This window comes from Ochotona princeps, chromosome 12, assembly GCF_030435755.1.
Source record: "Ochotona princeps isolate mOchPri1 chromosome 12, mOchPri1.hap1, whole genome shotgun sequence".
NCBI classification, from domain to species: domain Eukaryota; kingdom Metazoa; phylum Chordata; class Mammalia; order Lagomorpha; family Ochotonidae; genus Ochotona; species Ochotona princeps.
The window spans coordinates 67,716,382-67,741,987 of record NC_080843.1 but is presented as its reverse complement, the minus strand read 5'-3'; the positions used below and the strand labels follow the sequence as shown (position 1 = coordinate 67,741,987).

The 25,606-nt window shown below is 42.6% G+C and overlaps 1 protein-coding gene across 2 annotated transcripts in view; it reads right to left on the bottom strand.

Annotated features, from left to right (window-relative positions):
• Positions 1-544: 544 nt before the first annotated feature.
• XPO4 (exportin 4) overlaps positions 545-25,606 on the bottom strand; it is a 101,859-nt gene continuing 76,797 nt past the window's right edge. The window contains exons 10-23 of one of the 2 annotated variants that reach the window (XM_058670987.1): positions 19,045-19,221; positions 18,319-18,461; positions 17,681-17,826; positions 16,722-16,899; positions 12,440-12,599; positions 11,912-12,081; positions 11,076-11,250; positions 9,303-9,596; positions 8,426-8,606; positions 4,756-4,874; positions 4,093-4,223; positions 3,502-3,619; positions 3,007-3,099; positions 545-763 (exon numbers count right to left, since the gene is read on the bottom strand). In XM_058670987.1, coding sequence (XP_058526970.1) covers positions 566-763; positions 3,007-3,099; positions 3,502-3,619; positions 4,093-4,223; positions 4,756-4,874; positions 8,426-8,606; positions 9,303-9,596; positions 11,076-11,250; positions 11,912-12,081; positions 12,440-12,599; positions 16,722-16,899; positions 17,681-17,826; positions 18,319-18,461; positions 19,045-19,221 — 2,283 coding nt within the window. In that variant the 3' untranslated portion in view covers positions 545-565. Of the gene's footprint in view, positions 764-3,006; positions 3,100-3,501; positions 3,620-3,755; positions 4,224-4,755; positions 4,875-8,425; positions 8,607-9,302; positions 9,597-11,075; positions 11,251-11,911; positions 12,082-12,439; positions 12,600-16,721; positions 16,900-17,680; positions 17,827-18,318; positions 18,462-19,044; positions 19,222-25,606 lie in introns of those variants that run through there. The other variant, XM_058670986.1, reaches the window with a different exon arrangement.

Here is a 25,606-nt window from a genome sequence, read left to right as displayed (position 1 = left end):
GGCATTGATTCGAAGCTTCTGTAATGATGACAGGGAGGAGTTTATTAAAAATAAAGATTCTCAGGTCCGACAAGCACAAGTTCAGACTCAGAAGGTCTAGAATGGAACGCAAGAACCTGGCTTTTCAATGAGCTCCTCAAGTGGCACAGGTGATCTGCGGGCCACGGGAAGGAGCCATGCTCAGCACAGATCCACCCGACATCGAGTAACAAAGTTCTAAACTTTGGCTGGCCACCTAGGTTTTGATAGAAGGGGAAAAGGCACTGAATATGTACTTCACGGTGCCCATATCTGTTTGCGCGTACATGGAATTGCATTCAGAAATTTGTGATCGCCATTCAGAATCGAGAAGACATAGATATGACAGAGTGTGGCTAACACCTAACAGCAGAAGCCGATGCAAAGCTACCCTCTCCTCTCCCACCGCGTTACGTCACACAGCCGCAGGCTCTCCAAAATCCACAGCGGCCCAGGGAACTGAGGACCAGGACAAGACTCCAGTCAACCTTCAGCAAGTCAGTGCACTTTGCAGAAAGGATCTAAATCGAGCATAAAGTTTGGCCGTTTATTTTACACAAAGGAGACCACCAACATTTGCCATAAATTCTTCTAAACTCTTTAGGAAGGCCATCTTCTGCTTGCGATCGAGCGTCGGAGGCGTGCTGCTCGCAGTGAGCTTGTTGAAGGCATCTGCTAACCTCTGGTAAATGACTGGGTCCTGCTGACTGGACAGCAACGTTTCCACCAGTTCAGAATATTCAGCCTGTTGAAGACAGACACTACACGTAAGAGCACGCTTCTCTCACAAGGTCATGCACTAACTGGCCAGTTTACGGTTACCGACTATCTGCTCCGGGTATTCCAGGCACATCCTGGACTGGATCAGCTTGCTCACTCCATGCCCCCTTGCAGGGAGACGGTCCTGCCTACAGTCCCACTTCACAGATGAAGGCTGTGCCGAGTGGGGAGGTGAAGGAAAGAGACGAAACCACAGCATCTGATCAGCACGGTGGTACCACGCGGGTACCGGTCCTTCTCTGTGCTCTCAAGCGCACCGCCCTTCTCTCCGGTCCAGTGTCACAAGGCAGCAAACAAGGGCCTCAAGCCCCACGCCCTCCTCGACAATGGGATTGGATGTTGTGTATTGTGGTTTTTTTTTTTATTTTGTTCTGAAATTAAAGTATGCAAAATAAAGATGATGCTGTTTTATACAGAAAGAAAGCGCACCATCACATTTGCTATAACCTAAGTGTGAAACGTTTCTTTCCACAGTTGCCCTGAGGACTGTAGCCATGTCTTGTCAACCCAGTTCTGAGGACATCAGAGGATGGCAGCCGGCGTGTGGGGGCAGCGGGGGTGGGAAGAGTGAGGAAAGTGTGTTCCAGTGCTCTGAGTGGAGGCAGAACACCCTGGAAAGCACTAAGCCAGAAGCTGTACCTAGCAGCTCTTGGAGAAAGCTCAGAAAAGGGACTTTGACAAATGCAAGTGTCTGGGGGTGGAGAGCTTTACTGCAAAGAATCTCTGTCATACAGGCTTATCCAGTGCAGTGGGTGTGGGCCAAAGGAAAACACAACCAGCTCAGAGTTAAGCTGTCTTGAATAGAGCTTTTGGGTATCATGATCAACCAGCATGGACAACACTAAGTATTGATCACTTCTGGAATGAGTAAGACAGAGCATCCTAAAACCCTATCCGATGTACAAGATAGCTTGCCCTAACTGCTCTCTCCAAGGAACAGGCCTGCTCAAAAGGGACAGAGTACACACTGCAATCATTTCCTTACCCCAAAGGAATGGCAGTGCTTCTGGGGCTAGGTCAGGTCAGCAGGGAATCAACCACCCCGTCCCTTCCAGGTCCCTGCTCTTTTTTTCTGCAGCATGCCAATACTAAACCAACCACAGGACAAAAAAATGTGATCTGAATGTAATAGCTTGTACGTGTGGAGACGAGAAGCCTACATTCCCACTAAGCCAAAAGGTAATGAAATGACAGAGGGCCACCTGTGCAATGGGTATCATCTGTTGGAGCGGCCACTAAGGCACAGGTCAAGACGTGAAGGCCAAGAGCACCCTCAGCTCAGCGCCTAGCGGGTACAGCAGTCTGTCAGGCGTGGGTCCTTCAGCAGTAAGCAAGAGCTCAAAACCCTGTCTTTTGGGGGCGGGTGCTGGGTAGACAGTTGAGACTCCCACATCTCACAAGAGCTTAGGCTCAAGTGACTGGGCTCCTTCCGCCCACGTGGGAGATGTGGACTGTAATTCCAGCGCCAGCCTGCAGCCTTTGCTCACCCCAGTCACTGGGGGCATTTAGGATAAATAAACAGCAGAAGGTAGCCTCCCTTCACTGAAAACAGAGAGAAAACCAAACATACACATACAGAAAAAACAAAACAAAACAAACCCAACCCATTCTTTTAATTTTGACAAAGGGGAGGTAAGATGCCGCAGCTTCCCTGGCCTGGGAGACGCACGCGAGGCAGTGTATGCTCCCACACACTCCTTTTCATACACTGCACAGGCACCTGTTCCACTAAAACGAGGAGGAGTGATGATGGTGAGTTGGCCTCACTTTGCTTCTGTGACATTAAACCCTTACTGGCAATGTATTGAGGCTCTAAACAAACTATAAAGCAAAATGAAATAACATTATTATCCTCCATACTATAACAGGAAATACTATAATGCTCTCCCTACCTTCACTTTAAAGGCACACATCTCCAAGTCTCCAATCTTACTCATTTCCTTTACAAAATGTGGAGAGCAGCCACACACCCAGCATTCACTCCTGCTTGTATTCCCGCGTCCTAGCATTGTGGTTTTAAGGGTAGGCTTTGCAGTGAATGACTTATTAGGGAAGAAATGCTTTTTAACTGACAACTACCTTGTCCTATGAACATGAAATTGAAATGCAAAAAACAATCTCAGTCTCACTGGACTAGAACAGGGCGTGGAGCCCAGGCCCTGGAAGCACGGGGGACCGCTCGGCTGCAGAGCAGGCCGTGCGCAGTACCTGGTGCAGACACACCAACGTGTAGAAAGCTTCTCCGGCCGCAGTGGTCATCTCTGTGTTGTGCTTTTGCAAAACCAGCATATCAAAAACCAGCTGAAATGACAGAATAATAAGGCTGCTAAGTAAAAATACAGGACAAGTATATAAGCCTGCTGCCTCTCCCCAGTAGCACCCTCCCCAAACAGAGAAATCATTCTATTTATTAAAGAAAATGATTTTTCCAAAACCCAAGGATAACCTGAGTCACTGTTATCTGTGCTTTCTACACTCACAAGGTCAAATTCCCCATGACATTTTTACAAAGCTGGTTTTTAGAGCACAAAATAAAGTGAATGAGAATGAGGTGTCCGTGACGAGTTGATCTCTGGAAAAAATACTTAGGTGCAAGTAATTGCTTTCTTACTATTAAAGAATATAAGCATTTTCAAATTTCAATGCTGAATTTTGTGTACTGTCCTCTTAGACACTTTTTGACCTACCGCTCAAACATCTTACCTTAAGAAAGTGCCGTGTTGCTAGAAAAAGCGGAGAGTCTGTTTCTTGGGCTTTTGCACACTGTTCGGCTAAGGGTGTCAAGGCTTCCAGGCAGAGCTGGCAAACCTCCGAACTCATTCTGATCACAAATGTCAAGGTACAAATGAGACGTTTTGTTACATTAAACGTTAAAAATGTTAGTATGAAATGAATGACTACTTGCTCAGATGACATGCAAATAAATAGATCCGACCTATGAAAGTTCTGGGCATCGGGTTAGAGATTTGTAACTGGATCCTGCTTGTAATGTATGCAAATTTTGAAAAGTCCCACAATCCTCCATCACTAGCAGCTAAGGTCAGAGAATCTGGCATTGGTACACGCCACACTAACTGGAGCCCCAACACAGGCGTGACTTTGGCACCGGGACCAAAAGCGTGGGAATTTATAGAGGATGACGGGACAAGGCAAATCAACAGTAAAACATATAAGTAGGGCAGTTACAGAGAAGGAAAATAAAACCGAACCACAAAAGAGATACACATTCAAAATGACGATTTGTTAAACAAGATCTTTGTCCCCAAATGACAACAATGTTCATTTAAAGGATATGATGTCATTCCTAGTTCTAGAGAGTACATCAAACTTTTAAACAGATCTTCAGGAAGCTGTGGTATTTTTTCAGGAAAAATCTCACATATAAACGTGATTAATTTGTAGTATTGATTACAAAGAGTTGGAAACTGAAAAAGAAATATTAGGTATTTAGATGATCAATAATATGCCATCTTTGCTTTCATTATTGAAATGAAATAAACTGAGAAGCTTTCAAGTCTGATTTCTTTAAAACATGTATAAAATACAGGAAACATGAATATCTAATTAAATGCAAAAATAAGTTACAGTAAAGGAAATACTTCAGGAACTAAAAAATAATAAAGTAATACAAAAGCAGGAAAGGACATAAAGATTAAAAGTGCTAATAAATGTCACAAGTAATAATACAAAGTAATAATCAGTAAACAGTATCGGAGTTAATAAAAGCCACCATCAATTCCAGACATTTTATGCTTACTTTGAAAAAAATAAACAAGGCAGTCAGATTTAAGATTATTAAATGACCTGAGAATAAAACATTTTTGCAAATCCATGCTAGCAGCACAGTAGTCAGTCATTCATATTTTTAAAATTTCTTCTTGGAGCATTAAGGTAGGTTTAAGTTGCCTCAATGAAACACACCCTGGAAATGCTGTACCGGAACGGTTCAGGCCATACCTTCAAAAGGTCCTGTGACATCAAGGGCAGGATCAAGTTCACTCCATAGAGAACCACATCAGCTGCGGACACAGCCCTGTTCGCCGCTTGCCCTGGCTCATGCCCTCTAAACACTTCATCTGTTAAAAAAGAAATCATGCAGTCTTACCGTGGTACACTGGCGCATTCTCAAAGGCTATATTCTACTATTTACCTTGATAAAAGTGGAAATAAATTCAAGCCTTAATAGCTAAGCAAATCCACCAGTAGGTAATGTACAAGCCTAATAACTTTAATCATGTGTTTTTCATTTCATCTGTAATGGGATCTGAAGAGCAGATACAGAAATGGAAGAATGTCCATAGTAGTATCTGTATGATCACTTAGGTATGTCTGATCTTTGTAATTTTAATAGGAATGATAAAGTCACACAAAAGGTAGTTAACAAAACACTAAACAATAGCAAAAAGGAATTGTCCCTAACATATACATGCACAGATGCATATATTAAAACAAATTATAGTAGTTATATATTAATCAAAACATTACCACCCAAATAAGCAAGCAACACCCATAAATGTATAAAATCTTCAATCCAATAAAAAAGCTCATTCCAACATTTAAACAAATCTTTCTAAAAAATACTACTTCTGATTCATTAAACCAGAAGTAATTTTTATTGCCAAAAATATTCTATTTAAAGAATTTTATTTATTTGAAAGGCAAAATGAAAAACAAGAAGACATACTCAGCTAGCTAAGTATATCAGTCCATTCTCTACTGTCAACTACTCGAATAGCTACAACAGCCAGGGTTGGGCCAGGACTCAGCCGGGAGTCCAGAACTCCATCTGAGGGCAAAGTTAACTCTGCATCATGAGGCACTTTCCTGGGTACATCTGCAGGGAGCTGGGACCTGAACCACTCCCACATGAAATTACCATGTCACAAGCCATGAGATAATTTATGGTGTTACAATGTTGGTCCCCAAAATGTATTTCTTAAAGGCTTAGTTACTGATTGGAAAGGCAGAGTTAGACAGAGAGCTATTTTTCACATAATGGTTCACTCAAATGGTTTCCTATCCAGATTTGGGCCAGCCAAAGTCAGAAGCTTCATCCCAGTCTCCGGCCTGGGTGGCTGGGGCCCAAGCAACTGGGCCATCCTTCCCTGCTTTCCCAGGAAATGAGCAGGGAGCTAGATGGGCGGGGAAGCAGCAGGAACTCAAACTGGTGCCCACACAGGATACTGGAGGCACAGGCCTAACACACTATGTCAAAACGTCAGCCCCCAAATTGTTTTTTACTTATTTGAAAGTCAAGTGGGAGGGGAAATGAGGAAGGGAAGGGGAAGGAGAGAATTTCATTTACTATCACCCAGGGTCTGGAATACAGGTTAGAGTCAGGAGTGGGAGTCGAGGATCCAACCCGGGCACAACATGGCGCACAGACACTTCAACTGCCAGGCCTACTTCTTACTCCTAGAAATGATTTTTTACTAGTAATGGCTACGCTCAGAGAATTACATGTGGCTGTGGTTTGGGCACAGTTGGTAAAGTTGCCAGCTGTGATGGTGGCATTCCAGAATGAGTGTCATTTTGAGATCCAGTTACTCTTCTTCCAATTCAGCTACTTAGCAGTGTACCTAGGAAAACAGTGGAAGGTGGGCCCCTGCCATCCACACAAGTCTGAATGGAAGCTCAGCCTCTTGCCTTTGGTCTGGCCCAAGCCATGGCCGCTGCAGCCCCTTGGGTGTGAACCAGTGGAGGAAGATTCCGACTCCTCTCTATCTTGTCCCCCCTTCTGCTCTCGGTAACTCTGCTTTTCAAATAAATAATTTGGAACAATTTGAAAAAATGATCTGAGAGTCATAATTACAGAGCGAGGGGGAGGGAGACAAGGTGAGGATTGTTGACCCCCTGGCTCACTCCCCGGATGACCAAAGCAGCCAGCATGCAGAAGAGCAAGCGGCTTCCTGCTGGTCTCCCGGGCACGTGCGGAACACTCAACACTTGAGCTGCCCTTGCCGCTCTTCTCAGGCCATCAGCAGAGAGCGACACTGTAAGTGGACCCGCTGGAGCACAAAGTACTGCCCAGAGGGGATGCTGTGTCACAGGGGCAGCTTCACCTGCGACAGTACACTGCCTGCCCCTCAAAGAAAGAAAGACTTCACCACATCCAGGTGAGGCTTCAAGAAGTTCATGGGAAATGCATATTAAAAAACTGAATGGATTTCAGTTTTTTTGCACCAAAACAAACATCTTTCTATTTATGAACTTTCAAAGGTGCCGTTTTATATTCTATTTTGCACACCATCTCTACCAAAGATATAACCAGAAATTCACATAACGCTATGTCTAGAGAAATAATGAGCTCAAAGAACAAACAATAACTGTTTATTAGTAGGTAGCGTGTGCTGGGAGGAATGCTGGAATTGGGAGCAGTGCTGAAGCTTGACTCCAGGCACTGACTGAAGACATGGCATTCCACCCAGCACCTACTGTGCCAAAGGTCCACCCATCTACTCCGGGTCTAACGCTAAGTGACAGATTCTCTTGGCTATAGGGTTCTGAAGCTAGGGTCTTCGAAGACCCTTGGCAAGTCTGTAGCAATTTCTCAGAGTCTGCAAGTCAAGTGCATGTGAAACTCTGCTGGGTGATGTACTATGTATTTTTCAAAGAGGCACATGTGGCCTAGAAAAGGTAAAGACTCCTGAACCAAGGAACGCCCCCTGAAAACAACCGAAGAGACACTTGTTCTGCAGGAAGCTGGGTCTGAGAAAAGCAGGAGAGCATCCACTAACAGAAAATTTACATCATGTTTTTTAAAGTGTTTCATCTCAGTATCTCTAATTAACTGGATATGCTTAAACAGGCTAGACCCTGGAAAAAAATGACAGCTTAGTGAATAAGGAAATAAAGCAACAAATGAAATACACACAGATTGGATACAGTGAGTACATGGATTTGAAAGAAGGAAGCAAAAAATGCCTACTACCGCAAATATCTGCAAAAATTAAGAAGATGCTAGATACAATTTGTTTTTCCTTGCTAATATGAGTTTTACTTAAAGGTAAGATTGGCAGTGAGGGATATTTAAGAAGCTGAGGGGGAGATTTTCCAACATATTTGGGGCAGGGCTTGCTGTTGTGGAACAGTGAGTTATGCCTCCACCTGCAACAGTGACATCCCACACTGCAGCACCACTGCAGTCCCAGCTGCTCTGCTTCACATCCCAACTCCTGGCAAATGCGTTAGGAGAGGCAGTGGAAGATGGCCAGGGGTCTTGGGGGATCCAAGTGGTCACAGGCTCCTGGCTTTGGCCTGGTTCAGCCCCGAGCACTGCAGTAATACACTATACATGTTTATAATGCATGTTCCAGCAGAGAGGCGCTGGAGGGGAAAGCCCTAGGGGTCTTCATGGCTTCTGGGTCACCAATACTTCCTCTTTCTGTCAGTCCAACACAAACCATACAACAGCAAGCAACGAGGTTTTAATGAATGATTACTATTTTTCTTACAAGAAGGAAGCCAAGCCCTTGGTCGCCATCCTCACTTCAACCAAAGAGATGCACTCTGATTTGCTAAGTAAGTAAACTTCCTGGTACGTTTTCATTTAAAGGAAGCAATTGCTGCCATTAAGAAAAACGACAAAAACAATAAAGAAAAATTTAACTACCACACTAGCCTTTACCTGTATCACTGAAATCTATGAATTCTTTTGACAGAAGGTTAGTAAGAAGTTCCATAATGAGAAGCAGGTCTTGGTATTGTTCCTCCTCCGCTGTAACATCTATTCTTTGTCGCCCTAAATTATTCTTAGAATATACTTGCAACAAAGTAAGGCAGGCTTCATATAAGTTCATAGCTTTGGACTGTAAGAAAACATGCATAAATTATACAAGTTAAATCAAGGTGGGAAACAAATATAAACACTAAAACTTAAAAACAGAATTCAGGTAATTTATTCTGAGTTCTGGTAGAAGCTCTAATACTTGTTTGAAACAATATTAAAATGTTAACAATAATTTAAAAAACAACCTATCAAGAACCTAATTATGACATTAGTCCTCTTCCGACAATACAATTTTAGTACAAGATGTTTGTGTATTAATTTTTTAACCTGAAGGGCAGAGAAATAGAGATAGGGACACAGACAGATCAAATACCCGTAACGGCTGGGGCTGGATCAGGCCAAAGCCAGGAGACTTACTCAGCCCTGGTTTCCCACACGGATGGCAGAGACCCAAGTACCTGAGTCATCAACTTTTGCCTCCCAGTGTCTGCACTGAGCAGGAAGCTGCCTTGGAAGCGGAGGCAGGCTATCATCAGACACTCTGATGTAAGCTTGAGGCTTAGCATGCACCTCAACGCTGCTTCCAGGGCCACAATGTCTATTTGCCCAACATGACCGCCTCTGAATTTTGTGTTCTTATGAACACTCTTTTCTGAGATCTTTTATTGGAATACAATTATTTCCTACACCATTCATTCAATTTGAGGTAAGCCATCTATGATTTTATTTTGTCTTCAAAGAATGAATTCCAAAAGGATGAAATTAGGATACTTACTTCTCCAAGATAGCATATCTGCTTATGTGCGACTTCCACAAACACTTCTATAATGAGATTAACAGTCTCTGGAGTATTTTTGTAAACTTCCATCAACCCAATGCAATTGGTAAGAAAGTCCATTAGAAAATTAAAAAGGATGGCCACGTTGTCAATCTGCGTGGCCTCGGCAATGCCACACAGGGCTTCCAGCGTGGCAGTGATCTCCTGTTTGACTTCCTCTTGCTGACACATCTGCTGAAAGTTTTCTTGGTTTATCACTCTTAAGAATCGCTGCTGAAGTGGCTGAAGAACCTAAAACAAAGTACGAATCATCTGACTGTTCAATTCACAGGTTCTACTTATTTGTATACTTGCAAAAACTCACTCTCCTAAGATTTATCTATTTATCTGAAACTCAGAATTCGCGACAGAGAGAAAGCGAGAGGCGATCTTCCATCTTGTGGTTCACTCCACCAAAGGCCACTACGGCTAGAGATGAGCTGGCCCAAAGCCAGGAGTCGCGCTGGTGGTATAGTGGTTAGCATAGCTGCCTGCCAAAGCCAGGAGTCAGGAGCTTCATCGAGGTCTCCCATGCGGGTGCAAGAGCCCAAGTATGTGGGCCATCTGCTGTTGCTTTCCCAGGCATATTAGCAGGGAGCCGGATAGGCTGGGAAGCAGCTGAGACCTGAATCAGAACCCATATGGGATGCCTTCACTGCAAGTGACAGCTTTATTTCACTTCATACCATAGTGCTTGCCTCATCATTCTCTCAGCTTTCAAAGGGAACCAATTTTGCTCCAGCTGATCTTGGACCTCTAGTCAATACAACCTTTTTTTTTTAAAAAAAAATATTTATTTAGTTTTATTGGAAAGGCAGATTTACACAGAGAAGGAGAGACAGAGAGCTTTCTGTCCACTGGTTCAGTTCCTAAGTGTCCACAACGGCTGGAGTCAAGCCAACCTGAAGCCAGGAACTTCTTCCGGGTCTGCCACATAGGTGCACTCAGGCCATCCTCTATTGCTTTGACAGGCCACAAGCAGGGAGCTGGATGGGAAATGGAGCAGTAGAGACACAAACTTGTTTCCATACGGGAACCGGTGCATTTAAGGTGAGAGTTTAGCCACCAGGCTATCGTACTGTACTCAAGACACCAAGTTTCAAGTGTTTTGTTACGGCGGACTTGGGAAATGAATATAGTGGTTAATTTCTATTTCCACATTCAAGAAAACAACATTTCACAATATTTCTTTTTCAAAACTTTCTTTAATTCAGATTTGAAAGGCAGCAAAGACACAGAGAGAGAACTCCTTCTGCTGGCTGAGTCCTCAGATGCCTGCTCGGAGGGCTGGCTCAGGTGGATGTCAGGAGCCTGGAACCCAACCGAAGTATCCTGCACAGGTGGCAGGGACTCAAAAGCTTGAGTCGGTGTCTGCTGCCTCTCAAGTGTGCGTTCACAGCAGGCTGGCAGGGGAAGCAGCACTCAAACCGAGCCCTCCAGCCCGAGATGTGGCTATCCCAAACGGAGTCTTACCTGCTGCACCCAACACTTGCCCTTCCGCTGATTCTCAATGAACATTTAACACTAAACTGGGACACTGTGCTTACAATGTGGTCAAGGTCATCACAAAAGCAAGTAGGGACAAACGGTAAAACAGTAAGCTTCAAGGTATGCATGAGAAGAAAACAACAGGAGACCTACAGGGCAGCTAATTCACAGCCACACAGAGACAAAGCAAACGACAAGATTACACAACAGAGTGTGTGCGTGTTGACTCGAGGGAAGCATTACCTCTGTCCAATACTGCTGTTTGGTTTCAGTATCCATATGTGCAAAACCTCCTAAGACTAGAGCCTTCATCAGCGTCCTCTGCACAGGACTCGACAAGAAGTTCAGAGGGGGGCTTCGGGTTGCAAACTGCTTTGCTAAATTCCACCAATTTTCACACTGAATGACCAAGTTTGCCCTGCCAGTGGAAATAACAAAACGTTAAGATGCATTACCTAGATATGACTACATCAAGGAAACAAAAAAAAAGTTAGTAACAATTTTTAAAGTATAGTAAAGTATAGTATAGTATTTTTAAAGTATAGTCTGTGCACTCAGTGTAGACTCTCAGGATTACAAAGCTGCCTACTCCAAACTCACCAAGCCATTCCACAACATAAAATACATGAAATCTTTTAATGAGCATTCTTCTAATTTGCAAATTCAAATAAATCCACAGTAATAATGATTCTAAATCTCACGAGGGAGAATGTCACGATAAATGAGGTTGTACAGAGTGCTCACAACCTTGCAGGAATTCACTGCAGAACAGCTAGGGTCTAACAATCGAAACACTGCTAGAAAGGAAACAAGCAAACCACTTTCGAAATTTGTTACAGAAAACTCCTAAATATTTTTTGCTCTGTAACATTAGCATTCAGTATCGGTTTTTCTCATTCTGACAAAGCAATTGAAAACACTCTACCTGACTATAAATTACTAAGTGTGAGTCATGTGTCACTCATGAGGGTTTTTTTTCGGGTACCAAACCCTGAATGGTCAACACAAGCTTCTATTACAATCTGTGAGGACTTCATCTGCTTGTGTCGGCACTTAGTGCGCCTCCCCGGTGGGCTCACCTTTCTCTCCTTTCCACCAGGGTGACCAGCAGCTGCACAGTGTCGTTGGCAAGGTCCTGCTCACTGCTCCACACCGACAGGTTGCTGATGACCTTCTGTAAGAGGTAGCCGATGATCCACTGCGAACCCTCGGTGTCTGCTCCAAAGGCTGTACTAAATGGCACACTTATCTGAAGAGGGAAAACAAGAGCCTTAAGGTCAGGAAAAAAAATAGCTGAAAACATAATTCATAGAAAAATGGATCTAAATCTGAGTAGCCCTTACTCCGTTACAAAATATATTCATGTCCATTAAGTAAAAAAAAAAAGATCCTGAATCCATATTTTCTAACTTTAATTATTCTATCACTATCACACTAACATGATATCTAAACTAAATACAGCATCCCATTCAAGCAGTTCGCTTCACTGCGGAAGACTCCAGTTTTAAGTCACTTTTCTCACGAGAAAAGTATCAAGACAAATATTCCCACTTGTCTACTTTCCATGATCATAAACCCAAACGCAGTTGAACAGTGTATATTCTGACCTGATCATACAGCTTTTCATCCACCAGGAGATAAGTCTTCGCCCAGCGTTTGAGGAACCAAACAATATCTTTGCCCATCTGGGGACTTAGTAGATGAGTGAGATCTGCTCTTATTGCTCGAGATTCAACTTCTGAAACTCTGAGAACAGCAGATAACAGCCTGTAGGTACAGAACACAAGGCATTCATTCTTTGCTTTTGGTTAGTTGTTGTCTAGCCCTATTTTTCCCCAGACAAGTCCATTTCTTTTCTCAGCTTGCTGGATTTATGCTATACTTGAAGATATCATCAACAGGATTGTAGACAATGCCACCTGGTATTTCTGATCTTTCACCAAGTAGGAGACAAGACAAGGAAGGGAGAATCAATGCGAGAAACAGCCTTCTATTGAACTTATAATTGTACATACAGATTTCAGCATTACTGTTTAAAGAGAATTTGCAGCCTGAAAATTGAGAAACATAAAATTACACAATCCAAGTACATGACAAATTCTTCCAGCACTCCATCACTACCTAAATACCCAAGCTAGCACAAGATCTAGGAACTGCCTTGTTCAGATTACTTTGAATATTATGCCTTGTCTCTAAATCTGATAGTCCTACATATTTCCTATATGTGGCTCTACGTGGTATTTTAAAATAAGAATCTTGCTGTAAAGATTATCTGGATAAACACATCTTCTGTGTTCACCACATGGCATAATTCATACAGCCATGTGGCATGAGTAACAAGGAACATGAAGAGAAATAAAAATGTCTTCGATCACTGACTGGCATGGGGACGCATCATGAAAAATGATGAATATTTAGCTTGACTGTAGCCAGTGGTGAAGAACCAGAGTGTAACCGGAAGGACATGCTGTAATGCTACCTAGTGAGTATCTGTACAAGATGCGGATCAATCAAGTCAGCCTCTGCTCCCGCCTCACCGTTCCCCAGCAGGAACCTCCCAGTAAAGGGATCCTGTGCCTGTGTTCTGTCCTCGGCTCACCCGAGTGTTCTAGCAGCTCCTTACACTGGGGTCACTGGGCTTCCGGGAGGAACCCCTCCCCTGTGCTTGTACACGCTGCGCTCGCCACGCCCACCTCTTCCACCTGCTCACTCTTCCCAGTCCTCACTGTGGCCTCCCCGTCCTGGCTTTCGTTAGGCTTTTAAGGTTTCACTTCAGAATGTTTTTTTATTTACTGTCCACATAATTGCTCTGCCACCAACACAAGCTTTTAAATGTATTTTTATGGCATTTGTAAACAAAAAAAAATGAAAACCATTTCACAATATGTTAAGTTGATATGTCAAATGTCTCCCCTAAGGTTCAATAGCTGTAAATATCGTTGTCATTTTTAACTACCAAAATTTTTTTAAAAATGGTTAAATGAGCACTTCATGTACCAGCATGTAATTATCGTGATGTTCTGAAATCTACCAAGATAGATCTAAAACAGACTAGTTTTTCTTATTTTTATTGCAGTTTCATTTCCCCATACAGTATTATCCTCACAAAATTTTATATTCAAGTGTTTTATTGGTCACATTTTATATTCAAACAGATGTCTGCATTTTGAGAGATAATTCTTTAAAACTCTTAATGGTTAAAAGACTTATACGTAATACGTATATCAGTATAATACTCAAAAGTACACACTGGATAAAACAATATAAATTCAAATAAATTATTAAGCAATACATAAATTTTCTCTCTCTCTTAATGAAATGAACAGCATGGTTTTGCTTTACCTACTTAGTTTAGATCTGTGGATAAAAATTACTTATTGCTAGAATGAGCCAGAGTTCATTTGATTTCCATTTTTGTATTTTAATGGATATAAAAAGTGCAAAAACGTATTCACATAAGGAAATAGAAAGTATTTTCAATACAGCAAGGCCATCAAATTATTTCAAATTCTTCCAAGTTGGATCCAGGCTATGTTAACAGGGATCGACCACTGAAATAACTTTTAACGCGCTCAGCTCACAATTTGATTTTGGTCTCAATGCCGCTGAATGTAAAGCACCCTGACCTCACTCTCAGGGGTCACCCACACTCACCGTCAGCATCACCGTCTGCAGCTGCCCTGTCCCAGACACTCGGGAAGATGCAGAGGAGGTGAGAGAAAGCCACTTGGTCTGTCCTTTATGGGGAGGCCTGCCTGCTGCCGCGCAGACAGAGCCGAGCACCCCAGCAGTAAAGGCCCCGGGTGCCACTCAGAGGCTCCTGTTTCCATCCCAAGTCTACTCAGGAGCACACTTGCTAAACTAACCTGCCTCACTATCCTCTTCCAAGAAGCCTTGGCTCACCTGTGCCCGTAGACCAGGTACATCTAGGTGCTGTGACACCCCTTAGGGCACTTCCGTCACATCTTCAGATCCCCACACAAAGGGCCATGGGAAAAATCACTGAGCAAAATTTTTCAGCTGCTGATACGCTAATATTAATAACCCTAATCTTGCTTTAATTCCTTTAGCATTATAGCTGAGAATATTTTATATTCAAGACAGCACTCAGTTTCCCCAAATCAGTCCTGCGTTACAGCTGCTTTTCATAATCCACTCTGGTCCGGACACTATCACTCCCACCTTGTATTACTGCAACCAGCCTTGAAACTAGTCTCCCGACTTCCACCGTTCCCCAACACAGCTGCCAGAGTAACCTTTCTGTCATGGAGTTACTCTTCAGCGCAAATCCTACAGTAGCACTCCACCTCATCTAGAGCGACAGCCAATTCTGTTTCAAAGGCCTAAAGATTCTTATCTGATTTCCTTCTTCCTAATTCCCTCTCCTACAAAATCCCAGCGTCCCTTGCTCACCTCCAGCAGCGTTCCTGGTGCTCTTCAACACACCATGCATGTCCAGGGTCCTGACGGCAACTGTGGCTCTGCCTGGAATGTGTGTCTCCCTGACTGCTGCCTCGTTGTTCTTACCAACCCTGTTTCTTTCTCACAAGTCACCCGTTAAATAGTCTAGACATGTCACTCCGTCAGAACCCATAAAGATCCACACCTGCAGGACTTCTAACCCATATTACTGTCTTCTAAGATACATGTCATTGACTTAATCATGCATGCTCCTTTCTAATAAGGAACGTTAAGAGGGAAAATGGATTTTTCCTTTACTTTCTTCATTGATGTTTCTTAAATGCTTGATACACATAGGTGCTCAATAACTATTTACAAAATGATAGTTTCTCCAAAAAGTGTGAATTGCTTGTTCAAATGTTTCTCCCGCATACCACTGTTTCACAGTAATTGTCTGTACTAAGAAGATGGCACTTCTCTTTCGTCCCAACCTTCCACAGTCCATGCTCTCAGATACACTCTTGGCAAAAACTGCAAGGGCACTTACACCGCAAGGACAACATTCCTGATGGCACTATCTAGCCAAAAATACTACAGAGAATATATCGCAGAAATTTTCTTTAACATTAACGTTCACCACTAAGCTAATGAAGCAAAAGCATACACTTCTGTAGACACAGTATCTCCTAACTATAGAAATAGCGAAAGGAAGCTGTAAACTTTGTTCAACGGAGTATCAATATGTAGTAACATTTTATTTCAAATGAAAATGCCACAATAAGAACAAATCCCCAAACATTTCTTGTAGCAGTTTAATATCTTAAAACACTGGAAAAATTCAGATTTCCTACTGTACACATTTCCACATATTTTGCATTTAAAAGAAACAATCAAGGAGAGAGTACCTTGAACTATTTATGCGACTTACAAAAAGCAATGTTACTATCATTATTGACACTTTTGCCTGCAACCTAAAATTAGACACCCAAATTCAAAATGTTTTAAAATATGTTCTTAAAAATACACAAACTCCAGTATTTCCCCTCCATAATTTTAATCATGAAGAATTGGTAAGATTTGTGCCATTACTCTTAGGAAGAGTAAAGGAATTCTCTCCTTGGAGGCACTCTGCTCTCCTGGACCCGAGTCTTGACAGGATTCTCAGTTTTACAGGTCCAGGATAATTACATCCATTTGCTGTGATAAGAACGACAGCTTTCCTTAAGAAAGCCAGGGACATGGTATTAGTCAATGTGCATCTGGATTCTGTTCGGGATACACTGGATCGCAATGTTCAGAATGTTTCCCATTGGTTTCTTCGCACTACGGTGCTCTGCCTAAATAACTATCTGCATGTTTCAAGGCTTCTTCAAACTCTCCTTTAGGTATCCGATGTACAACCTGCCTACTGCTCCAGGCATCTACCCATCAACTCAGAATTATAAAACAGTATAAATTACAAGAGCACAGCTATAGAGTTCATATTACCTAATCACAGAATCTGTTCTGTTGTACCCTGGGATGGAAGAAGCCTTTTCTCCTGGAGATCCCAAAATTTGAAGTGTTGTATTAATGTCAACTTCAGATGAATGCTTAATGGAATATTCCATTATTTCTGGAGGTATTAGCGGAGTCTCTCCCTGAGTATCATCAGCTAAGAGGTAGCCTTCAGTTTAAAAAAAATTAAAAATGAACACTTAACAAATCTACATTTATCAAAAAGCACTACAAATGTTTTCAGTTTTTATTTGATTTACATACATCATATAAATTGATGTAAAAGTATATTTCAAATTGATGAGAAGAAACTCTCTTTCTCAGATAATAAACCCTCAAAAATATAGAGGACAAGGAACAATGTTTTATTCACCAATTTTATAATTCAGAGTGACATGTAGGCTTTTAATGCTACTACCCTTTAAGGATACTCTTCAGTTATATATTATGAACCATCAAAAGGACTTATCATCTACATCAGAATGGGATATTGAAGAATACCTTTTCAAAAGCCAAGATTGTTCTCAGAATACTTGAAATACAGAAACACTAACAGCACGATGGCTAAGGAAGAAGACCTTCAAAGTCAGACTGCCTAGATTTGCATCGTGAGTCTAAAAATTAATAGCAGTGTGACCATAGGCTAGTTTCTTATACTCTGAAAGTCTAAGCTTCTTTATCCATAGATGGGGACATTAATGTTGACAGCAATAATAAAAATACCTAACGGTGCCACCTCAGTGGGCATGAGATCCGTGTAAAACATTTGGTGTGCAGTAGGCACTGGCTACGTCTTAGCCAGTGTCTTCTGTAGATCTGTGACAAACAACAGCCACATGGGATTTCATTCAATACTCTGTATGAGCTATTGTTTTTAGCATATGAAGCTTACTTTAAGTCCTCAGCTGCTCAACTGGCAATTCCATTCTAAAAAGAAACAACCAACCAACCTGTAACTAAAATAAGCCAGTGAATATCTTCATAGAGATCATCAAGCATTTTGTTGTCAATAGTGCTTGAACCAGGTGAAGCAAGCAGTTGTTGCTGATGTCGCTGTAATTGACCATGGAGCCTTGTTACTCTTTCTTCCAATAAACTAAGAGGGAAAAAACAGTATCTTCATCAAGTTCAACAAGCAAAGACCTAAGACAACTTAGAATTTTCATATATTAGATGACATAAATTAAGAAGTTAACATGAAAACAGATACACAAGAATATAGCGCACATTTTCATAGCATTATACAAACCATGATGTACTGTTTATGACATAAAATTAAAACACTGCTTTACAAGCAATCAAGGTTTACAACAGGCATTTGAAAACTGGTTAATCCAAATTTTGTATTGATATGGGTCAAACCATTGCTCATACCATGTTTTCCATAATCTCTCTGCCATCTATGCTGTGGTGCCTGGGCCCCAAATGTGTAAGCCAAAGAATGCAACCATGAGTGTGTTTCTGTCCATTTGGTCCAGTGTGCTGGGATACGGGCTAGGGGTGCTTAAAGTCTCTGAACACGTTAAGTGCTCTCCCGGGAATTTTGAATAGAGTATGGCTCCATGGGGTTTCTTTGGACTGTGTGTACCTTGTCAGAAGAGGTATACAGTGTTCTGCAGCAATCCTTCCTAGCATTCCTACACTGGCCAGTTGATCAGAAAACTGGTCTCGATCATCCTCTTGAAGTTCACTTATTTCTTCTTCCTCACGAGAGGCCACACCATTGGCAGTCTAGCACGGACAAAAGAAATAAATAGTGAGGAACACTACGTTTTCGAATAAAGAATACTGGTGGCACTATAAAGTCACTGGAGCCACCAAAAAGGCAAGCTCAACAGGGGCAATCTCAGAGTGCTGTTGTATTCCTCCCCCACCATGCCGACAGTTACTCAAAGAGGGCACAGGCAGCGCTCTCTCCACTCCACGCATCCCAGCTAAGATGTATTCCATAACTGCTGCCGTGATAAAGATAACACCGCTAACCGCACACCCACAATCCACCTCCCACAATTGAAGAATGTGACTTCTGTCACTGCAAAGATCTAACAGCAAGATCCCAGAGCCTCTGGAAACAGGAAGTCATTCCTATTGTCTGGCAACCAAAAACAGAGAGGGCAACTGAAAACCAGCAGGGAGGCAACTCTAAGCAACATCCCACATTACAAGAACTCATTAGGCAACAAGGACTACTCCAGTGAGCAGCAAAGCTCCTGAGAAAGCTTATCCTAATTTTTGGTATTATATAATGCATAATGTCATAAAATAGAGCCTGTGATAAAAAAGATTTTTAATTGCCATCTGGCTTAAAACTTACCAAATTCCTTGTGCCATCTGGAGCAGCTAGGTGGCACTGAATATAAGAATTGAAAACTTGAACTGCATGTTGGGTAAAAAAACCTTTATGGAAATGTTTGTCATCTTGGACCAAAGTTAACCAGGACTCCAGCAACTTATCATATGCTTCCATGTATACCATGTCATCTTTATCAAGCTAAAAGACAAAAACATTTATGAAAAAATGCCCAGAAAAAGCAGAACGGGTATTACAAGTAAAACTTGAAGGAAGAATCCAGAAGATGCACAAGTGAAGTTTTATGAAATTTTTCTTTAACAAAGGTTACTAGTTATTGTTAATTTTTACAAACGTATTTATTTTATTTTTGATGATGCTTCCACAGCCGAGAAGGATGGTTGCCCATGAACACTGATTAGGGTTGGAAAGGTCAAGGACTAGGGGAAAGTGTTTGAGACCATTATTTCCAATTTCCCCTTTGTTCTTCCTGCGTCTGGGGGACGGCCACCCAATGTTAGGGGCCTCAGTGTGGAGCATGCTCTGGGAGCAATGCTGTTGATTTCATTGCTCCAAGGATGAGGAAATCCTTCCAAAGCCCATTTTTCCATTAACAAAGGTTACTAATCATCATTTTTAAAAATCAAGCTCTTTGCAATCTTTCTTGAAAGTGCACAGACAATGTGGAATTGATATTTACTTAGAAGATCAGTTGCTTAACACTTTGTGGAATATGTATTTTTCAAATACAGTAAAATCGGCATTATTCTAGACTCAGAAGTCTGCCAGAATAAAAAGACATGAAATTCCTGCAAAATTCCTTTTCTAATAAAAAAGTAGAATTCCATATAAAAGTATTAAATGTCTTCAAATATTTTAACAATCACAGACTCAATTCATAATATCAGAAAGACATCAAGAGCTTTGTGATGTGGAGGTGAACGCCCTCCTGCCTCCTCTTATTTCCATCAGTCCACTCTTCTTACAAAGGAAACATGGAGGACTTGGCCAAAGGAACAAGCAGACCACAGGACAGCAGGTGGCCGAGTCTACTACTAGTCTCTCTCTGCAAACTCTAGGTGGCGTTCCATGAACAAGATCTTACATACTAACAGACACACCTCAGTACCAGCTTCACGAAACTACGCCGCTGACTTTTCTTCCCTTTCTTCTTTCCTTTCTTATTCAGTAACAGCTATTGCCCCTGAAATAAAGTTTCACACTAAAACTAAATAACTGAGAGAGAATGTTTATAATCAAGCTATCTTTCTTTTTTAATTGCAAACTCAGATACACAGAGAGTGGGAGAGAAAGAGTAGAAGATCTTCTGTCCGATGATTCACTCCCTAAGTGACCAAAGCAGCCAGTCTGTGCCAACCTGAAGCCAGGATCCCGGAGCCACTTTCAGGTCTCTCACTCGGGTGCAGGGTCCCAAGGCTTTGGGCCGTCCTCCACTGCTTTCCCAGGCCACAAGCAGGGAGCTGGATGGGAAGTGGAGCCGCCAGGATTAGAACCGGTGCCCATATGGGATCTGGGTGCTTGCAAGGTGAGGACTTTAACCGCTAGGCCACGGTGCTGGGCCTATAATCAAGCTATCTTACAGAGACATTTGTGGTTCCAAATCTCCCTGAACCAAACTAACATTCTGCTGAAAGATCACTCCACTTTAAAAACCTACAAAAGCCAGGAGGCAGGATGACTTGGTACATTTACCCAGCAGAACGAATGCCAGTGTAGTCACAGCAGACACGTCAGGTCACAAAAGGAACGCAGGGCAAGGGTGGAGAACAGGCGCAGTGTTGTGGCACAGTGGATTAAGACATTATTTATGACCCCCAGCATCCCATGTGGGAACACCAATCCAACCACTGGCTGTTCCACTTCTGATCTAGCAGGGGAAGGCAGCCCAGCACAACACTTCAGCAATACATTGAAAGTGGTGACATAGCACAATTAAACTGGACTCAGTGCAGAAATAAGAGGGAATTTTTGGTAGTTTTAATATTAGAAAAACCTTCTAATAGTAATTATTAGATTAGAATCTCCCCCCAATATTGGAAGTAATTTACTGTATTAGCCGATTATAGAAGCCAAGCATTTAATAACTATCATCGCTCATTTTTTTAATTTTCATAATAAAAATCTTCCCTCCTTTTGAAAAATTTTTTTAATGTTTATTTATTTTATGACAAAGTCGGATATACAGAGAGGAGGAGAGACAGAGAAGAAGATCTTCCGTCCGATGATTCACTCCCCAAGTGAGCCGCAACGGGCCGGTGCGCGCCGATCCGAAGCCAGGAACCTGGAACCTCTTCCAGGTGTCCCACGCGGGTCCAGGGTCCCAAGGCTTTGGGCCGTCCTCAACTGCTTTCCCAGGCCACAAGCAGGGAGCTGGATGGGAAGTGGAGCTGCCGGGATTAGAACCGGCGCCCATATGGGATCCCGGAGCGTTCAGGGCGAGGACTTTAGCCACTAGGCCACGCCGCCGGGCCCCCTCCTTTTGACATTTTATGTTGAGAACTTTAGAGCTTCTTCCCATCTATTCATTAAATCTATAGTAGGTTTTTGGGAACTAGGGTCACCTTTTGTTTGATAACATTAGAAATTCACTCCTTTGTCCCAGATTTAACTTGGTGCCCATTTTTCAGATTCTTTTTTCTCAACTCTAGTTTTTAGTAACTATTCTGTGTTCACATTGAGAGCATTTTGTTGCTGTTACTGTTTTAGCTTCCACATATGAAACAGAATACGTGAGGTATCTGTCTTGCTGTGTCTCCCTTATTTTACTTAAGATGAAATCTGTGCTTCATGTCCACTCATCTTGTTGTCAATGACAGGATTTTGGTGTTTTATGACTAATATTCCGTTCTTCCACATCCACTCTTTTGATGATGGACACTTTGGTTGATTCTTTGTCTTTGCTACTGTGAATGGTGCTGCAACAGACATGGCAGAGCTCTTCAATACAATGATTTCATGTCTTGAGATTACTGGGTCGTATGATAGCCAGTTCTATTTTTTAAAGGAATTTCCAAATTATCTTCCATTGTGGCTACGATCATTTACATTCCTACTGATAGAATATGTTTTCCTCTATTTCCACATTGTTACCAGCATTTGGTTCTGTGTCAGAGAGCAGTTACGCCCCGGGATCCCACATGGGTGCCAGTTCTAGTCCCGGCAGCTCCACTTCCCACCCAGCTCCCTGCCGCTGGCCTGGGAAAGCAGTGGAGGACGGCCCAAAGCCTTGGTACCCTGCACCTGTGTGGGAGACCTGGAAGAGGTTCCTGGTTCCCAGCTTTGGATCGGCGCCGCATCAGCCGTTGTGGCTCACTTGGGGAGTAAATCATCAGATGGAAGATCTTCCTCTCTTAATATCTGACTTTGTAATAAAATAAATAAATCTTACAAAAAAATTTTATTCATACTTCCTATTTTTTTGTATCTCTCCCAATAAGTTCTTGTGATTCATTAACTGATCACCCATTAGAGACGGATTGCTTGTAAACATCTCAGATTGTAAATGTCCATTTCAACACTGTTTTGCTACCTATCATGACTAATGGAAGTCTAGTTTTTGATTGTGATTCCTTCAGCACCACAAGCATCTATTCCTACAAGAAGGTTTTCGATTTTTGTTTTCACCACACATGTGATGCATTTTTATTTTCGTAGCATGTTTGTTAACTTCCATAAAGACCAAAGATGGACTCCCAGTGAATGAACTGAATACAACAGTAAGAATCCCTGACTATGCCCATACCTACATTGTTGGGAAATACTTCAACAACAGCATGATGGACTTGTGACTGTTCATGAAGGACATCCATTGTAAAACAAGAGGGGAAATCAATGGGGGGTGTAGGAACCTGGGGGAAAGGCACAGGCAACCCCAAAGCCTATGGAACTATATCATAAAACAAAATCTTTTAAAATGGAAAAAACAAAAACCTGGAACTGATGTGTATTTGTCTATTTTATTTTTTTATCATTTGGGGGTGGGGGGAAAGACTGATGCTTATTCAATCCTCTGGCCCAGAATTTAAATTGCCACACCCCTCATCGGAGTGCCTGGGTTCAAGTCCCAGCTCTGTTCCTGATTCTTCGGTGAATGTATGTCCTAGGAATTAGACACAGACAGGAGCCCAAGATTTATTTTCTGGAGCCTGGCCTAGTCCCAGCTCTTGTAGACATTTGGCAAGTAAATCAGTAAATCAGGGATCTCTTTCTCTCTCTCTCTGCTTCCAAATAAACAAATATACACAACTTTTGAAAACCTATTAGAATTCTGAGCATGGTAACTCAACAACTCACTGAAGACAGTAACTCAATGATAAACCAGAAAGAGTCTTCTATTAGCACTTACAGTTAACACTGCACAAAAACAAAGAAATGCACTGCGCAGTAAGAGGAAAAAATTGTCAAGACTGAACAGTAAAATTGTCATTTTTCACAGATATTATTCTCCACAGAAAAGTAAACTCTAAAGATCAGAACCAATAAAATCGTCAAAGGGTGGGCCCGACGCAGTGGCCTAGCGGCTAATGTCCTCGCCTTGAAAGCCCCGGGATTCCATATGGGCACTATTTGTGTCCTGGCTGCCCCACTTCCCATCCAGCTCCCTGCTTGTGGCCTGGGAAAGCAGTCGAGGACGGCCCAATGCATTGGGACCCTGCACCTGTGTGGGAGACCTGGAAGAGGTTCCAGGTTACCGGCTTCAGATCGGCACGCACCGGCCGTTGTGGCTCACTTGGGGAGTCAATCATCGGACAGAAGATCTTCCTCTCTGTCTCTCCTCCTCTGTGTATATCTGGCTGTAATAAAATGAATAAATCTTTAAAAAAAAAAAAGTCAAAGGTCTGGCAAATTTAAGCTCAATATATGAGTATCAACTGTATTTCTCCAAATCCACAGCAATGTGAAAATGAGGCTCAAAAATATTGAACTTATAGGAACCAGCAACACAATGTGGTGGGCTGTTCCTCCACCTATGGTGCCGGCAACCCACAGAGGTGCCGGTTTGAGTCCCAGGTGCTCCACTATCAATCCAGCTCCCTGCTTCTGTCCTGAGAAGGCAGTGGAGGAGGCCCGGCAGCGTGGCCTAGCGGCTAAAGTCCTTGCCTTGAACGTGCCAGGATCCTATATGGGCGCCGGTTCTAATCCCGGCAGCTCCACTTCCCATCCAGCTCCCTGCTTGTGGCCTGGGAAAGCAGTTGAGGACGACCCAATGCATTGGGACCCTGCACCCACGTGGGAGACCCGGAAGAAGTTCAGGTTCCTGGCTTCGGATTGGCGCAGCACCAGTCATTGTACTCACTTGGGGAGTGAATCATCGGATGGAAGATCTTCCTCTCTGTCTCTCCTCCTCTCTGTATACATGACTTTGTAATAAAAAAAAATAGATAAATCTTTAAAAAAAAAAAAAAGAGGGAAGACCCAGAAGAAGCTCCTGGCTCCAGATGGGCAGGAATGAGTCAGTGGAAGGAGGATCTCTCTCCCCTGCCCTGCTCTGTGTGTAGCCCTGCCTTTTGAATAAAAATAAATAAATCTTGAAAAAAAACCCTACTCGGGCCCGGCGCAGTGGCCTAGTGGCTAAAGTCCTCGCCTTGAACGCCCTGGGATCCCATATGGGCGCCAGTTCTAATCCCAGCAGCTCCACTTCCCATCCAGCTCCCTGCTTGTGACCTAGGAAAGCAGTCGAGGACGGCCCAAAGCATTGGGACCCTGCACCTGAATGGGATACCAGGAAGAGGTTCCAGGTTCCTGGCTTCGGATCAGCACAGCACCGGCCGTTTCGGCTCACGTGGGGAGTGGATCATCGGACGGAAGCTCTTCCTCTTTGTCTCTCCTCCTCTCTGTGTATCTGACTTTGGAATAAAAAATAAATCTTTAAAAAAAAAAAAAAGAAAAGAAAAAAAATCCTACTGACTCCCAATGAAATATTTAAACATACCTTTACAGTGCAACACTAGATGTTCTATCTTTGCCTAAACCTATACCATGTTGTGATTCATTCAAATAGGAGAAAATTAAACTTACAACTATCTTTACATGGCAAAAAGATACTCAACATCACTAGCACCTCAGTAAGCAATTGAGACCATCCTTGCCAGCTTGGCAGCTTGGCTCAAGTGCTGGGTGAGAACACGGGTCAGTGTTGCACACACCAAGTTCACTGGTCCAACCACTCCAACAACTAACTTGACATTATCTAGTAAAAGTGAGTATTTATATCTTATGATCCCAAAGTCTCATTATTTAGAAAATCTGTGGACTAGCAAACCTATGAAAGGTTGTCTACTGTAATGGCAAAAGAAATATTCACTTCCAAAATAGAAAAATAAACTGTGCTACATATATATGACATACAGGATTACATATATAATTTAAATGTTTAAAACAAGAGAATGATACATTTTAGGACAGTGGTCATCCTCCGTGGGGTAGAAAGCGGAAACAGTAAGGTGACGGAACCAGAGGGAATACATTGGTCATTAGCCAGGGACTGGTTCCGTCCTTCACGTGGGCCGTAGCTGCCCATACAGCTGTTTTAGGATGTTTCAGAACACACACCACAGATTGTCTC